Source organism: Agelaius phoeniceus, chromosome 6, assembly GCF_051311805.1.
Source record: "Agelaius phoeniceus isolate bAgePho1 chromosome 6, bAgePho1.hap1, whole genome shotgun sequence".
Classification (NCBI taxonomy): domain Eukaryota; kingdom Metazoa; phylum Chordata; class Aves; order Passeriformes; family Icteridae; genus Agelaius; species Agelaius phoeniceus.
The window spans coordinates 29,561,155-29,578,380 of record NC_135270.1 but is presented as its reverse complement, the minus strand read 5'-3'; the positions used below and the strand labels follow the sequence as shown (position 1 = coordinate 29,578,380).

The window sequence follows — 17,226 nt, the reverse complement described above, 5'->3', positions numbered from 1 at the left end:
GACAAAACTGAAGAAAGGTGAGAGCCTTGTGTAATCTAAATCACATTTACTCCTACGCACAGAGTAAATAAAAAAATCTTTTATATTGTGCACTGCAGCCTATGGAGACATATGTATATAATAAACATCCCCATTCTAGAGGTAGTTAAAGAAGGGGTATGCTGAGCCAAGATCTAAGATCTCCTAGCTTCAGTCTGCTTTCCTATGGCAGATCGCAGCAGCCAATATCAGCAAACTGAAGCAGACCCATTGGCAAAGAAAATGGCTGTTTGAGTTACAAGATTAGGCCCGTGGCACTTCAAGTAATGGCTGGCATAGTACTTCAGTCACAAGAGAGAGGCTGATGGGGATATTGCTCAGGGGCAATTTCTCTCAGCTGGTGTTACTCAGATTATGTAGAGGCAACATCCCGATGCACACCAAAACCTTTAGAGAAGAATACATTTACAAAGGGTCTGACACAAGGTTAAGACTTCCTGTCTGAGATGGAGCCGAAGGCCAGAAGCACTGCATCAAAATAAGGCAGTCTGGATGTGCCACGCAGCTTGAGAGGAATTTTTCATAGTATGAGACAAAACAGGATTTGCACAGAGCTGGTCAGGCCCCCAGATTCCCTTAGCCGCATGGCTCCAAAGCTCTGTTCTTAGCTTGTGCGCAATCTTGCAGTTAACCACCCACTGCATAGTTTAGATGAGGAAAGGAAAACAGCTTCCAACACCCTCAGCTGTGGCTTATGCAATACTTAACATTATTGTTGCTCAAAGGCTCTCATAGAAGTTTCTGCTTGACTCTCCTTAGTCCCAAAAGCCCTGTTGTTCCTGAGAGATATTGTAAGTGCTGAGAGGTAGCACTTACATCTACAAGACTGTGTAGATTCAAGCCCAGAAAGGACTTGCTTAAAGAGCAGGTTGTTGCAGCAAATTCCTACACTCCACCGGACATTTTCAGTTGTGCACTGTCCAACAGCAATTTTTTAAAAATCTGTTCCATCTTTAGTTGGATGGGAAAGAATTTGCGATTGAGACTTAGACATCTGTTTTTCTGATAGCTGTGTAAATTGAGGAACTCTACAGACTAAATGGCTGTGATGCCATTTCAGAATTAAGATTTGATAATATTAACTCCTTACCCATGTCTGTAGGCAGGGCGACAGTGAAGGACATTGCTTGAAATAGTACTGCTGAAAGGTTGTGTATAACTGGTGAGGAAGTCCTACCATGCATGAAATTTGTAATAATCAATGCATGTGAAGGGAAAAAAACTTCAGGCTAACCCTGAAGAGATGACATGTAGATGCAAGAAGTGTGGTCCTAATGTCAGAAATGAATGTGGGTGAGAAACCAGTTGGCAAATATGATTATGACAGATTGATCCAGAGAAAGACATGTGATTGCAGAAAAGGAGATTGGATTATAAAGACAGAAAATTGCATGGCAGAGGAGAAGGCCAGCAGAGAATCTCAGCTGTTTGTACTAAAGATATGAAGTACTGAGGCTGCAGGACTGCTTCTTCCACAAGACTCAGCAAAAACTGAGTCTCTGAAACCCCCAGTGGTGGTGAAATCTCCTGGCCCCTCCTCTCATTCTCTAACTACACTTGATTACAATGCTGAACTGCAGAACTAGAAAAAGATAATAATGAACTTTAATGGATTTTGTCATTGAATAGCTGTCTGCCCCACTATATATGCAACAGCCCCTTCTACAGTTTGGCTGCCTGGGCTCATGGTCAGCTCAGATACAGCTGTGTGGCTGTGGCTGAGACAAGAGCTATGAGAAACCTCATCATAGCCTCCTCCCTTGACCAAGTAGCCACATTTTCTTGCCCAAAATCCTTGCCTCAGCTATATTATGATTATGGCTTCACTTGCCCAGTACCTTGCTCACCCAGGCCCCTTTCTGCCTTCCTAGCTTGACCTTGGACCTGCCTTATCCCTACAGACTTGCCTGATTATCACGGGACTGTGACTAGCCCCAGTTACTGTCACTTGACCTGCTCTGCTTACCTTGATCTGGGACTGTATCCATGAGGCCACTGCCCTATAGTCACCCTTTGCTCCAGTTCATCTTCCCTTACAGAGCAGCTCCAGTCATAAGCCATTATCAAGAAGTTCTCCTTTACAGTGCACCAGCTTAGAAGTTTCTCTTACCTCTAAATAAGGCCTGCAAGATCTGGATGTACCTGTAGCAAAAGTGAATAACCAAATGCAATTGCAGGAAGATCACCAAAAGCAATAATTCCAGACTGTTGCAGAAATAGTAAGCTCTTTGTACAATGAGCAGTTCTCCAACTACTGTCTCAGGGCTCCATGGTGTACAACATTCACATCCATGAGAGCTGGTTCTTTTAATACTGGCTGCAATCTGTGACAGGTAACCCCATTCATGCTTTTTTTAAAAAAAAATTCAAAACCTGTGATTTTTAAAGCATGATCTGGGGACAGAATAATAAAATTCAGAGCAAATTTTGCAGGCATGAAGTGTACAGGCTTTGGTTATATTTAGTAAAGTGATTATGGTTCTGTTCCACTTTGTGTCGGAGTGCTATCAGTTGATCCTGCCTCTTTTCATTCCACTCAGATTTGTTCATTGTTAAATTAATGAGGACTTAACAGCAAGTAAATCACATGCCATTTAATAAGATTTCAGATGAAGCAGCAAAGAGGGACAAAGCATGCTGAAGTCTACTTGAAAACGCTAGAGCTTTGTTCATCCTTAGTTACAATTATTTTCTTTCCCTGCCAAAGCAAACTGCAGTGTCCATTGTGCCCAAGCATGAAGACAAAGCTTGTTAATCCTTGTTAAAAGACTCTGATGTTTGTTATTGTCATGTTCACTCCAGATTATTTTCAAGAGCTTAGTCTGTTTGAGCCTGATAGCAATATGCCTAGAAACTTTTCATGTTACATGTAATTAAACTCTTGTTAAGCCTAGCTTTAGTAGGTCATCTTCTCCTTTTACTTCCATGTCAGAAGGATTAAGAATGTCAAAATTTCACTAGAAATAGCCGATTAATCAAATTATATGGGCTGCATGATAAAGGAAAGCCTGTCCTCTTCTCCCTTAATCAGCATAGCCTTGGAAGTCCACTAGAAGTTTTATCAAACTATGCTATGGACTTTCAGAGCAACACTTGCATTCACTATTTCAGCATGTGCCATCTGAATATAATGTAATACATGGTGATTTCCTCACCTGAGCACATTCAGAGCTAAAGGCCACATATGATTTGCACTGTCATGGTAGAACTTGTACACCCAACCCCTACCTACACATCAAACAATAAAAAACTCAAGTTGCTCAGCCTAAAGCATCTGCTGGTGTGTTTGCTCTGCATGGTGCTGCCTCTGCCAGTTTTCATTTAAGACGTTCCTTCTCTGCTAGAAGTTAAGATTTCCCTGCTTAGAAAAGTGCTATTTCATTTTCCTCTTCTAACCCAGTGCTTTGTGCTCCTGCCATGTTCTGCAGAGGCTGCAGCTGCTGGCAGAAATTGATCTGCCACGATGCATGTAGATTTCTGTTGCTGATGAGGCCAGCTTGAACATTAGGGTAACCTTATCATTGTGACAGGTGAGTAAATTCCGCCAGAAAATCTGAATCTTTTAAGACATAATGCTACTTTGCAGAACATTACAGGAGGTAGAAGTATTTGTTTCAGTTTGAGACACTCCAGATTTGGGGAGGAGTGAAAAATAGCTTGAAAAACAAAACACTGTAAGAGACCTTTTGTTAAAGCAAGTGAAAAAGCAATTCATCTTGCATGCTATTATTTCTAACAAATTTAATTGACAGTCTGTTCACTGTCCTCCTAGTTTATCACAAAACACAGCACTACAGCACTCTGAATGGAATATATGACTAAAGGTAGCCTACCTATGCATTGTTCAGTCTCTGCATCTGTTGGAAGTGTGGAGGATTTCTTGCATGTGCCTGCATTAGAAAAAAAACCTTTTTTCAAAGGAAATTATGAAATTTAAGTACTTGTAGTACATAGTCCTTCATCAATACAGCTACATTTCTTAAAACAGAGAAATGTGAAATTATGGTTTTGTGGCAGAGAAAAACAAAAGTATAATCTAGGATTCAAATACACGACCTGGGAATCAAAACCATGTTATTCTGGCTTTCACACCAACAGCAGATGAAAACAGCTTGGAAAGATCCTTGTTCATGCACCTTTGTCTCACTGAATGATGTGGCAGGGACAAAGGCACAGCATCACAAGTGAATCTAAACCATCTGTTAAATGTCACTGTGCACAAAACATGTTACTGCATAAGCTCCATATCCAACCATTTAGATTCATATTCTAGTTGGGATATTAAATAAAGAGTTGAAAAATCTCAAGCTAACAGAACAGAAATATTTGCCTTAATAAAAATGGTATGCAACTAATTCTTCAGTTCAGAGAAAAGCCAGAAGGTGCTCAGCAGACAAGTACTATGTGCCAAGACCTGCACTAAACTGAGTTTTCACAAAAACATTTCAAAAGCCCTAAGGAGAACCCAGAGTTGGACTAGCTGACCAGGACTGAGGTACCTAGTGAAGAAAAAGAAACTTCTTGCTGTACTGGGAAAAATTCTGAAATCCTCATAGCAAGGTAATGCCACTTTTATTCTAAATACCTGCTTGAAATTATTTGGAGCACAAACCCAAGAACTCAAGGCCTGAAGACAATCACTTTTATAACAGTTTTATTCAAGTCTGTGTGCTCTAGTGTTGAGACAAGGCCTAGATCAGCATTACACTGTAATACAATAATTTTAGCCATTGAACCAAGCCTGCTTGGCATCCTTGGTTTACAATTTACAGTACATCCAAAAAAAGAGCAAAGAGAAAAGAAATCCCAAAACGTCAACAACTTCCATTAGCTCTTTGCTTCACTTAAATATTGTTCTATAACATAAAATAATTTAATACAAAAAGAACTGTAATCCAAATACACATAATACATTGACACAGAACAGAGGAAAGATACAGCAGATTATGCACAAGAGTATTCAGTTGATGTGTTACCTACAGTGAAACAAATTGGACATTAATATAATTTAACTATTTAAGCCCAAGAGGGTCAGAGGCAACAAGTCCAGGTCACAAATAAAGCTTTTTAAAAATGCAATCTTCTTTTCCTCTAAGCTTACTGCTGTACAGAAGTTAAAGGAAGGCTCCAACAAATCACTTAATTTGACAACATTTCATCACACAAACAAGAAAAACTTGGTGGCCTCTGTCATTTTACTCAATTCTGGGGTACATTGTCATTTGGTAATGTAACTGCTTCATTGCAGGTTCTTCGGGCAAAACATACCTTCAGGTGCTACTTCCATAGCAACAGACTTTTGAACACCATAAACGGAAGAGAAGACATACAGAGGTCTCCAAAACCAGACTGAAATACTCAAGCTGTAAGATGAATCCCAGTCCTACAGAGTTTGGAGTTCCTTATGAAGTACCCAACACCCTCTACACAGTGATTTCAACACAAGCGGGAACTATTCCATATCTCAAAGGATCAGACATGGGGGCATGATCTTACACTAGAGAAATCTACTCACCTGGTTATTCAGATTCACAACACTGTACCTAGGAAAGTCAGGTCACCAATTTTTGCATCTGGCTTGAAATAGAAGCAGGAGCAGATTCACAATTAATAAGGCAAAAGAAAGAAGTAGCTTATAAAAAGAAGGAGGAAATACATTCTCTGGCTGAGAAATTCTTGGACTTTCAAAGCCACAGAAGAGACATTGTTAAAAGCACAGGTATTTTCCCTGATTTTTTTCACCACTGTTGCCTGCTCACTCCATATAAGCCTCTCAACTTAAGTCAGGCAAAATATCTCAGATATTTCCAGCTTGTTCTGAATTTATGACAAAGAACTCAAATATAGCAGCACAGTGTGCTGTGCCAACAGCTGATAGACAAGAATCCTAGAACTCTAGTAAAAGTGGTGGATGTTGATCACCGCTGAGCTTGTCAGGTCTGTCCACCAGCCTGGAGGGATGCATTTGTAAAATGAGAAGAAACACTTGAGAATAGGCTTCAGGTTAAACTGCCATTTGCACACACAGCCTCCTCCTTACTGCCCCTTTACAGCTAGCAATCTGCTAATGCAGAAGTTCTTCACCCCATGTCAGAAAACATTCTCAAAGCTTACCCTGGTTATGGTTAGAAGTAGCAGTCAAATAGGCATGGCATGTGAAACCATGGAAAGGCCACAAGAGTCAGCAATCAAACAGCATTTACCCAGGGGCTTGTTGAGGAACTTGTTCCTCGGGTTAATTGATCTCTTACTCTGACAATCAAGGTAAGAACCTGGTCCTTCACCATCAGTTTCAACACAATAATCCCCCAATTCAGATTAAAAGAGCTTTGCTCAGCTGGGGTCTTGTGCATTTTGACCCACAAATACATTCCACTGATTTCAGTGATATTTAAGTATGTGATGAAGAGCTTTCTGAATTGAGGCCTCTTCCCTTATAACTTGAAAGTTAATTACCCTAAATACAAACTTTTATTACTAACTGCTCCTGGGTTTATGTGGTATCTTCTTATAACTGCCAAACATGATGGGCACTGTGCCCATGGACTTTATGTGAATCTAGGTAAATTCTGCAGTTCAAACCAAGCCATCCCCCAAAGAGATCTATGTTGCAAAAGAATGGATCCTACTCTCTGCCAAGAGCACTGGCCAAATTCAACCAGTTCAGCTGGCAAACACTCCTGAATATTCTTTCTTTTTTACCTATTATGCTTTCCTGTGGCTATATTCTTTACAGTCTGGATATTATAGTTGTCAAGATAACCTTGAAAATAGAGCAATGGCAGAACTGATGGAGTAACAACTGCTTGAGATGCAGTGTGAAAAGTCAGATCTTATTAGCTGCTCTGCTCAGATAAAAATGCTAACCCTGTTGACATTGTAAGAGCTGCTCACTAAAGCATGCAAGACAGAAGAACAAGCCTACTATGAGTATCTGGGCAGTAAGTTGAGGGTGACAACTGATTCTGTGACATTGACCAAGCCTGAGAGAAAACAAATTACCCCAGCTGAGAAGTGGCCACATTCACAAATTCCAGCAGAATTCAAGGAAGAAGCTCTGTTCACCTCCAGATATAGTCAGACTCAAGGAGCTCAGTATGCAACTGAGCTAAGCCAAACAGTAATCAGAGGCCAGGTTTGTTCTGTAACTTAACTGCTGCTAGAGGAATTCTTATTAATGAAGCTTGGAACAACACCAGCATGTCCTGCTGCACCATTATAACCTCTCCAGCTAAGATCACAAGACACAAAAGATCAGGACATGGCTAGAGCCATGTTTCTTCTCCCTCAGACCTATATGCCTCTCCAAGAGGAGAAGGCCAGTTTTATCCAACCTCAACATCTGTTCTTGAAAAAAATGCTGAATTGAAACAATCAAGGTAGAATGGGAGACAGTGTTAATCAGTCTGAAATAGCATATATAAAATTAATTATTCTTGTCTTAATGTTGAGGTTTCAGCCACATTGAACACAATGTAGATTCTCACTAGCTATCCTGGCAACTTAAAGTTTGAGCATGGACAAGATCTGATAAATGTATTTCTGATTAATTAAGGCCCTCCCCCCTGCCACCCTCCATGCTTATTTTTCAAATTGTTTATTTTAAGCAAATACTACTTTGGCATTGCTCCTGCAGATTTGTTCTAAGCCCCCTTTTCCTAGCTGTGCATCCATCTGACCCATCAGCAACAGACCTAACAGTAGCCCACTTCAAGCTGGGTTAATAAATCCACCATAATGCACACTAAATATGTGTCATAGTTCCTTAATATTAGTTCTGTTGGGCTGCCTGCACATTATTAGCATTCAGATGTAGTAAGGACTGTATTAGGAGCTGATACACTAGGAAAACAATACTGCAAATACAAGAAAACAATCAGGATCGTGCACAGCTCCACTTTAAGAGCACATTAAATTATTAAAAAAAAAAAAAAACTGTTTTGAAAAAAGACTATCACTTCTAAAAGCAGTTGTGACCAATATGAAATCTCCACCTTTTTGACTCTGGACAATCAACTCTTCCACAAATTAGAAACTATCAAGAAAAATGCCCAACTTTGTCCTTTATTGTTTATTTTGGAGACATTAATATCTAAAGCAAGTATAATCTTAACTTAATAGCTGGTTTTACTTTTGCATCAGGAATTTGCACGTCAAAGAGCCAAATACAAGTTTGCCTCTGCCTTCCCATCTCATTGCAACCTTAAATACTTAGAGCAATTCTTACCAAAACTTAGATTTGCTGCCCATTCTATCTCTACAGATGAGGTAGTTCAGGGTAAAACAAAACAAACCAACCAGAAACTGGGTAAGTTGGATGGGGCTTTGAGTAACCTGGAAAGCATCCCCATCTGTAGCAGGGGGACTGGAACTAGATGACATTTAAGGTGCCTTCCAACCCAAATCATTCTATCAAATTAAGTAACTGTACATTCCTCAAATTCTCCTTTAGGATCCAACCTAACTATGATGCCGACAGTTTACCAAGTAGCTAGTATTCCTCTGTCCTCTGACTTATATTAAGAAGGATAATTCCACTGTGTTATTTCCTGCCAACCTCCACTTCCACTTCCCTCAGTTGTATTTTATGCTTGTAGTGTGGAAATCTTTTAGGTCAAAGCACATCTGAAGTGTGTATGGTTTTCTGCCTCACACTTGTTACTATGGCAACAAGAATAAATAACCAACAAAGATGGGATGGGGCCAAAACCCCAGTGGAGAAATAGGGAGAGGCAGTGATAGCACGTGGCTCAACACAGGAGAGTAAATGGGACAACACAAAAGGTTTCCAGTGATGGTATTTGGCCTGAAAGTACTGAAAGCTACAGCTAGGAGGTCCCTCCAAAAAACCAACCCAGGCCCCAGCAAGGAGATATGTGAGATGGAAGGCACCTTGGCATACAAGGATGCACCTAACACATACATATATAACTGAGAGGCTTAAAAACCAAACCCAAAATAAACAATTTCCCCAAACAGAAAACTAACAAAGAAAACCACAGAGCTCAAGAAGCCATTCTCAGTAGGAAAATTATGTTCCTGATTAGAAAAAGGAAGATTTTTCACTATGTACAAAAGGAGCTAAAATGTATTTCTCGTATACAAACGTTGAGGAAGTGCTGAAGAATTTCCAGTTGCAAAAAATGGGAGGTCCTTGTTAGAAAGGAACAATAATAATTCCAGTATCTACATCAGACCCGCTACCCAGTCACCAGTGGCAAGCTACTTGTTAATCAAGCACACACTTCCTAGCCTGGGAGTTTCTGTAGGTAATTTCAGAAGTTGTGTTTATCTCTGACCAGTGGTAAAACTGTTTAAAAAAGCCAAGCATGGGAAAAACCAAAAGCAAATGCACATTTTAACTGCAGCATGACTTTCTACTAATGCATTCAATAGAAGGAGCACCAGAATAAGCCACAGATTCATGTCCATAATGCCTAATGAAACCGTGAAAGTGAGATTAACAACAATAACTTCTTCTTAAGACTATATTGATTGTTCAACACCAAAAAAGACACAAAAAAAATTTAAACCAAAACCTGGATTGAAAATAAGAAGGAAAAAAAAGCATACTTGGTTAAAGATCCTTTCTGTCCAGCTAACTACCATATTGGCTGGCTGTGCAAAGCACTGTATTCTACTATTAAAATAGTAAAATTAAAAAAAAACATAAGAAGGCATTTTTTCCTATAGATACCTTAATTATATCATCAACCAAAGATTCATAAAGTCTGAAAGTTATGCTCTTTAACAGTGTATTTTGGTTCTTGTATTTGCTGTATTTATTGCTTGTTTGCAAATATGTTTTAATACATGTCTATCCCCTCACTTTTAATATCCAGTTTTACCCAAATTGTAGTCTTAAATAAGTTCTAAACATGGAAGCTAAGAAACTGTTGTTCAGTGACAGGGTAAGGATCAGAAATCTTTTCAAATGTAAATGTCCTTTTTCATACCAAAAAAAAAAAAAAAAAGAGCCAAATCACACTGCAAGATATAACCCTTCTTATTCATAGGGTTGGTAAGAGTTCTTAAGAGTATCTCCAAAGTGCATGTAAAAGGTTAGAAAGCAAGAAGCACGTTTTCCAAGGAGAAACATTTCAAAAAACCAAAAGGAAACAAACCTATTTACATTAGCTTAGAATTACTTGTAAAAATAACAGGCTATCACTGAATTTTGGGATGTAGGAGAAGGTTTGATTCCATACATCCAATGAGACTCCAGGCCCCATATTCATCCCACAGAGATGAATTAGGTTTCAAATAAAAATTAATCTCAAGACAGAAAGGCGACTCAAGGTCGGAGATTTCCTACATGTTTTATTGAACAAAACACTCCAAAGGCAAAGACCTTTCTTTACTTGACCTTTCTTTACTTGACCATTACTGCCTCACCTTCAACAGGATGAGAGGTATCCAGTTTTGTGAGATATTGAAGTTACATCTCTATGCAGTATTGTCCACAATGTCTCAAGATAACAGCATGCTATGAAGAGGAAGGCAACTACTCCCATTCCTAGAGGTACAGAAAAATATTTCATCATAAAACCATGCTAAACCAGAACGGGTCTTTCCCCATCAATAACAAAAATTCACTTTAAAAATACTCATTTTGTTAGAAAACTACTACAAAAAGAGTATTTTCACCGAGGTTCCCTGCCCCATACTGAATATCAACGCATTGCAATAATAAACTGGAGGGAAAATCCATATAAAAAGTTACATTTGCACCTCTGAAAATGATTGAGAGGAGATTAAGACTTACTTGCTGATAAAATAGACCACTGTGCAGTCTTGTAAGAAGAAACACTATTAGAAAAGAATCCGTAACTATTTAATCACCTTAGTTTTGACACAAAAGCTTTTTCGCTCTACTTGTCCCACACTCAATTTCTATGAAACCAGTAGAAATTTATCAAAAAATTTGTCCTTTTTTGCAGTGGTTGCTATGTCTGTGCCTTCCCCCCAGTATCCATATTATATTCCAATTACAGGAAAACTAAACAGGCTACAAGGATAGCATACTTTGAAGGCCTGACAAACTTCTTTCTATTTCATTTCCTAAATCAGCACATCAATTACATAAATTAGTGATACACACTGCCAGCTGACTAAAGAAAAATACAAATATATTTCTAAACCACAAACATTTCTCTCAGCTACAATCTCATTATTACTATCAGTTAAAGAACTGCCACTTCCTCTTCGTAAGGCTTGTATTCAAACATATTTTTCTCCATTCTTTTGTCATTGTTTTAGACTGCTCAGTGACTTTCATGTTTTCTCTTTTCATTTTCTCAGACAAAACAAAAATGCAACTTATTCAGACATTTAGGAAACAATACATTTGTTATAATTTTTTTAAAGTAAGATTTTCACCATCTTCCTCAAGAATACTACTATAAAGGTAGGCCAATGACCAATATTCTGAGATTTTTCTTTCCCTGACAAATGGAAATACTAGCAACCAGTAGGAAAAAAAGATTTCTGAGCTGACGGGCTCATACCTTCTCACTGTCTAGTGGAATAGAGTCAACCCCTGCTTTGGAGATTTGGAGCACCTCAGGTTCCACAACTGGGAAGTAAAAACCCCAACAGATTAAGAAAGCAGAGAATTCAAGCCAGGAGGGGACAGATGGATATAGAGAGAGGTTTTGACCTAGCTTAAACATGCACACAGCCTCTGGGCCTCAGGACACTGGCTGCAAAAGCTTTTGGAGTGCATAAGGTGAAATATCTGACGAGTCTTGAGAGCCCCCTCTCTGCCTGCCTGAGAATACCCCACCACCTGGTGAAGTCAGCAGCCTTGTTTTCACAACTGACTCCTCTCGCCTGATAGCTCAGGTTGGCCACTGGAAGACAGTTACAGGTGGATGCTCAAAGACTTTCTCAGATAATTCACATGCTAGGGTCAATGACAATAATTGAATCAAAGAAAGGTTAAAAAAAACCCCAAATAAGAACCACAAAACAAACACATACCAACCAGTATGCTTCCAACTAGTCTGTCTGGCAGCTTTGTAATAACAGTATCTAGTTTGGTAACCCTGACCTGGATCCTTGACTCTTGTCATCCGTCCTACCAAGTTTTTTGATGTAGCAATGTCCACTTGGCATTAGGGAAGATACTCTTTGGAGCAAAGTACTTCTCAAAGTTCAGCTACATGGCACCTTCACCAAGTGATTATATAAATGGGGGAGAGGGGCAACAGGGGGTTAATTCTTCATCCTCAACTTTCCTAAGTAAAAGAGGTGACTGAACAACTTGCCTTTACATTTGTCTTTCCTGGGAACTTGACAGAAACCTTAAAAGTTCATTTGGTGAAATCAACTGGCCAGATATTACAAAGTTTAGCAGGCTGAGTTATATCAGTTATATAGTGTGACCTAGAAAGGTGTCCTCCCATTTCACGCAACTAAATGGATTTGAAAGATTTCTGTTCAAATGGAGCTATTCCAGGGGATGCCTTTGCAGAGCAGATGATACTCCCTATGACATTTATAATGATACCTTTTGGATAGAAAACATTAACATTTCCAAACAGCTGACCCAGTTTTGTTCCAGATGTTTTAAAATTGTAAGGAAGCCTATGAAAAATAAATTATTTTCATGTCCTTCTTTCAAATCCCTCTGACACAGCCTCTTACTGAGATTGCAGTAAGGTTGATTTATAGCACAATCAAAATTAGTAATCTTTTGGATGAGTTTTGCCTTTTTGCTAGTGTCTGGGTCACAAACTGAATTTTCAGAAATGGAAAGCAAAAGGATGCTTAAGAAATCATTAATGCCAAAGGCCTAAATTTAACAAAATAGTCAGAAATGTTTTCTTTACGTATCTGAATCCCATCTTGCCTTATCATAATACCTTGTCTAAACCGTCAACAGTCTCTCCAGCTTCAACATCTAGTGTAGCACCATTAAGGCTAGCTCTGGAGCATTTAATAGGCAGCAGAAAGTAATCCTGCCATTAAACATTTTCCATGGAATGTGATAAACAAGACATATGTGACCTTTCAAAACAAAACATACTGTAATTCCGACAAAAAAAAGGTGCTCTTGACTAATGGGAACATGCCGGTTTCAGTCCTCACTGAAAAGAGGACAGAACTAAAAAGCCTTACACACAGTTCTTCCTCAAACATGCTGGTTTTTAAAATCAGGTTACAAACATCTAAACACACAAGTTCACTGTGCTGACAGCTGCAGGAAGTATTCAGCTCTCCTGCCTTCACAGCAGGACTGGACTGCCCCAACAGGCTGAGCACTGCACTGGCAGCACTGTCAAATGACTTCTTTGCAACCAAATATCAGCGGATTAGCAAAACAAGCACAGATCTGTACAAAACCAGTGAACAGACATGCTGTACCCTGCAATAAAGCAGACTACCCTATTACACTGACATAAAGGCCACATCCCTTATATATAATGCCAAATTTGGGGAAGATTGAAGCTCTCATTACAGCCAGTAAGACATACCTGCAGTGGCACAGACACACTTGAAGTCTTTGTACAGAAAACTCTGAGCACAGGCACACCCTATCTGTGTGACTTCCTCCTTCCAGACAGGGGTCCGTTCTTGCTCCAGATCTAGGAGTGGTTTACATATTTGAACAAGAATAAAGGTCTACATATCTATAGTGCCCTTCACTCAAAGATCTCAAAGGACTTTATACCCTATTATATATGTCCCAACCCCTTCCCTTGTGAGGTAGGTATTATTCCTATTATTTACAGATGGGGAAATTCAGGCACAGAGGTTACATTATTTGCCCAGGGTCACACAGTGAAGTCAGTGACAAAATAAAACAGAATCCAGATGTTCTGATTCCTGTTTGCACAATCCAACTACTAACAAGCCTCATTTCCAAAACAGCCTTAAACAAGTACCAGTGTGCATAAAAACAGTCTTGGGTTTCATTGGTCACTCCTGAAAGGTGTAAGAAAGGAGAAAAAAATAGAAAGAAAAATATTTGGAAACACATAATTTACTTCCTTCTGCAAGCCAACGCATCTTTAAAGAAAGTTTCTGCTAACTCCCCTTCCAAAGCTGAGGCAACTTGACTATGAGCCTGAGTAACAGGGAGGGAAGAAAAGAGACTGATGGTAACAAAAGTCTGGGGAAAAAAAAAAAATCAAGCTAAACAGCTATACTATAAGCCTTCATCTTGAAAGCACAGGGCCATAAAATAAATAGGGCTGAGAGGGACCTCAGGAGTTCACTGAAGTTCATCCAACCTACCCTGAAGCCAGGATCAACTACACCTACTTGTTTCCAACAGTTTGGTTCACCTGCTCTCAAAGACCTCCACCAGTGGAGCTGCCATGCCCTTCCCCTGCCATCTGTTCCACCTTACACTATTGCATGAGCAAAAGAGGACAAACAAGTCTTAAGATAGCTACTTCTGCTATTTCAGTGGGGGTATGATGATTCCCAGGCCTGTCTAATAATCTGAATGTATTTCAGAGAAGGTAGTCTCCAGATATTTATTTGTTTCTGTTCTGGATTCCTTGGGAAAACATCAAACACTGATGTCTGCTGTAGTGTAATATTTGACTATTATTTGAAAATACTGATTAATACCAGGATACCAAGATACTTACTGCCAGGCGCCAAATCCTACAAGGTCAGTAACAAAAGACTTTGATACGATAATTTTAGCTCATTGCAGATTCAAACTGCAATAAGAGGGCAGGGAAGACTACAGGAAAACCCCACAGCAAAAGTCAGCAGCTCAGAGTTGCCAAGTTTCACCCAAATGCAGACAAAAATCAGGCAGCTGACAACACATCTTCAGCCGAGGCAGCACCATATGATCTCTGTAGCATCCCTCCATCTCATCTGTTTTCAAAGTGCATTCTCAGTGCAAAAAGTAGGATTGAATTTAGAGGGGCTCACTGCCCCCAGTGGTTTCATATTAAGACCAGAATTCTTGCTTGAGTTCATATGCTGCAGCTTTGTGTGTGTTAAGTTCACTTCTGCATAGCGGAATGGTGCTGTCCTGGCTCTGCCCCTCAGCATCCATGTCCAACAGTGTCCGCTCCTCTGCAGGAGGACCCACCTGGAAAGGAAGCAGTGCAGGCAGTCCAGGTCTCTCTTCTACAGTGCTGCTGCTACTAGCAAAACAAGAGTCCAGATTGCTTGGCGTATCAGTACTTGAACTGTTGGCAGAAGATTCACCCTTGGCATTGCTGGGTGACACAAACCACCAGGGATCGAGCCGCTGCCGACTGGCTGCAGGACGCGGCCGGGGTAGGAACTCCAGTGTCTTGGGTCTTTCCAGTGTGGGATCCTGCTGTGCATTCCATCGTCTCGGGGTTGGAGGAAAAACAAGGTTGGGGTCTGGCAGGCGAGGGACCTCACTGAGATCTCTGCTTGGACTAGGTGTTTTTAATACACCTATCCAAAACAGACAATGTAAGAGAAGAGGGAAAAACATGTTAGCTGTCACTGCTAAGTGGTTCCTACAAATCTTTATTGTATATACAGTGGAAAAACATATTCAAAGTAGAAAGTCTTCATTCAGAATCTACAAACACCGTATCTTCAAGATTATGGCAATTTGAAGATGCTGGAACCAAAACCATTGCCACATTATTCTGTTAGCTACTTGTGTAAAGACAGCCTCCACAAGCAATTCTCGTGGGCTGGTCATCTCAACAAATGCATAAGCAACAAGTAATTATACTGCTTCTGTCTTTACTCTGAAGAGGAAAAGGAAGATGGCTGAAAACCTACCTGCTCCCAGTGCTCCAGTTAAACAACTACCGGAAGGGCATCCACTGGTTGGGCACCCATTGGCAACCAGTCCACCCCCTTTGATGGCTCCATCAGAAGGTGTGCGCCTGTGTCCGCTTTGCTGGGTGTGGGAAGAGACAGTCACGTGTGTGGGAGTCAGGGACTGGTTGGGGTCTTGTTTGAACCTCTCGATCTGGACATTGACCAATGGGTTTGTAATAGCTGGCAAGGGAGCCTTGACTGTCACTGGGCTGACAGGCATCTCATAAACCACAATCTCATCACTGTCTGAGCGCAGCAGGGACCGGGTGGAATTACATTCGGAAATGGAAGACAGGGAAAGAAGGGTGAGGGATGTGGATGGCTCGCCTAGCAACAACAGGGGATCATCCTTCCTGAAGATCTTCCGGGAAGGTGGACTAGTGCTCCTGCGTGGGCGTCCAGCTCGCTGAAAAATGCTGTCACGCTTCTTCTTCTCTTCCTTGGGCACCTCTGGCTCTTCCTCAATCAGCAGCTGGCACTTCCCTGCTTCTAACAGATCAAAACCCAGGCCTGCAGCAGCCAGCACTGCTCCACAGCCAAGTAATGCAACCTCACATCGCTTGTGGTGGGAGCCGCTACGTTTGAGGCTGTTGGTGGGTGTCAGCTGTGGGGTACTGGTAGCAGAGTTTACAGGGGTGGACTCCTCATTGGCATCACTAGAAGGGCCATCCCATTCTTCATTCTTCTGAAATGGGATGCAGAGGTATGACTGATTATGCACAGGTGAAGGGTGCACTTTGCCCTCTCCATTAAAACATTCACTGTCCTCATCATCTGGAAAAAAATGAAAATAGACTTTGTGTCAATGTAAAATTTTCACCGTCAAATTTCATTGTCTCACAAATATACTTCAAAATAAGATTCTCCTCAGAAGATGCAAGTGCTCTCCTCACAAACATCATTTATCAACTCCCAAATACAGTCTATTGTTTCCAAAGAAGACAGGCTGAAAGAAGTAACTGGAAACACTATCAAAGTGAAAGAAATCAGTGAAGCATTCATCCACTTGGATTAACTGCAGAACTGCATTTCAAAGGCAACCTACACCTCAGTAACTTCTAGAGTAAATTTATTTACTCTAGAAGCAAAAGGTAGAAAAATTTTAAGGATTTCTCCTTGCAAGTGAAGGTGTAAGCAAGCTGCACATGTAAACGTCATTATTCAGTAAAGGAGCTAAGAGACAGCATGGAGCTAGAGGAGAATTAACAGAGGCTGTTAGCTTGACAGAGGGAGAAGCACAAGCAGTGAGGAGAAAAAGAAAATCCAGAAGCAGAAAGTGGACACTTGACAAAGAATAAAAGAAAAACAGATACCAAAGAAAATTAAAACATTGCTGTAAGGTACCAGCTGAAGGTCAGGAAAGAGGTTCATTGAAATGTGAATGGAAGTGGGAATGAGAGTACCAAG

General features: G+C 40.4%; 1 protein-coding gene across 2 annotated transcripts in view; it reads right to left on the bottom strand.

The window, feature by feature from the left end:
- Positions 1–4,676: 4,676 nt before the first annotated feature.
- The window catches only part of MAP3K9 (mitogen-activated protein kinase kinase kinase 9), a 58,410-nt gene continuing 45,860 nt past the window's right edge, over positions 4,677–17,226 (bottom strand). The window contains exons 10-12 of one of the 2 annotated variants that reach the window (XR_013182792.1): positions 15,778–16,593; positions 14,643–15,438; positions 4,677–10,555 (exon numbers count right to left, since the gene is read on the bottom strand). Coding sequence is in view for 1 of the 2 variants with exons in the window: in XM_054635195.2 (XP_054491170.1) it covers positions 14,957–15,438; positions 15,778–16,593 (1,298 nt within the window). In the remaining variant the exon portion in view is untranslated. Of the gene's footprint in view, positions 15,439–15,777; positions 16,594–17,226 lie in introns of both variants that reach the window. The other variant, XM_054635195.2, reaches the window with a different exon arrangement.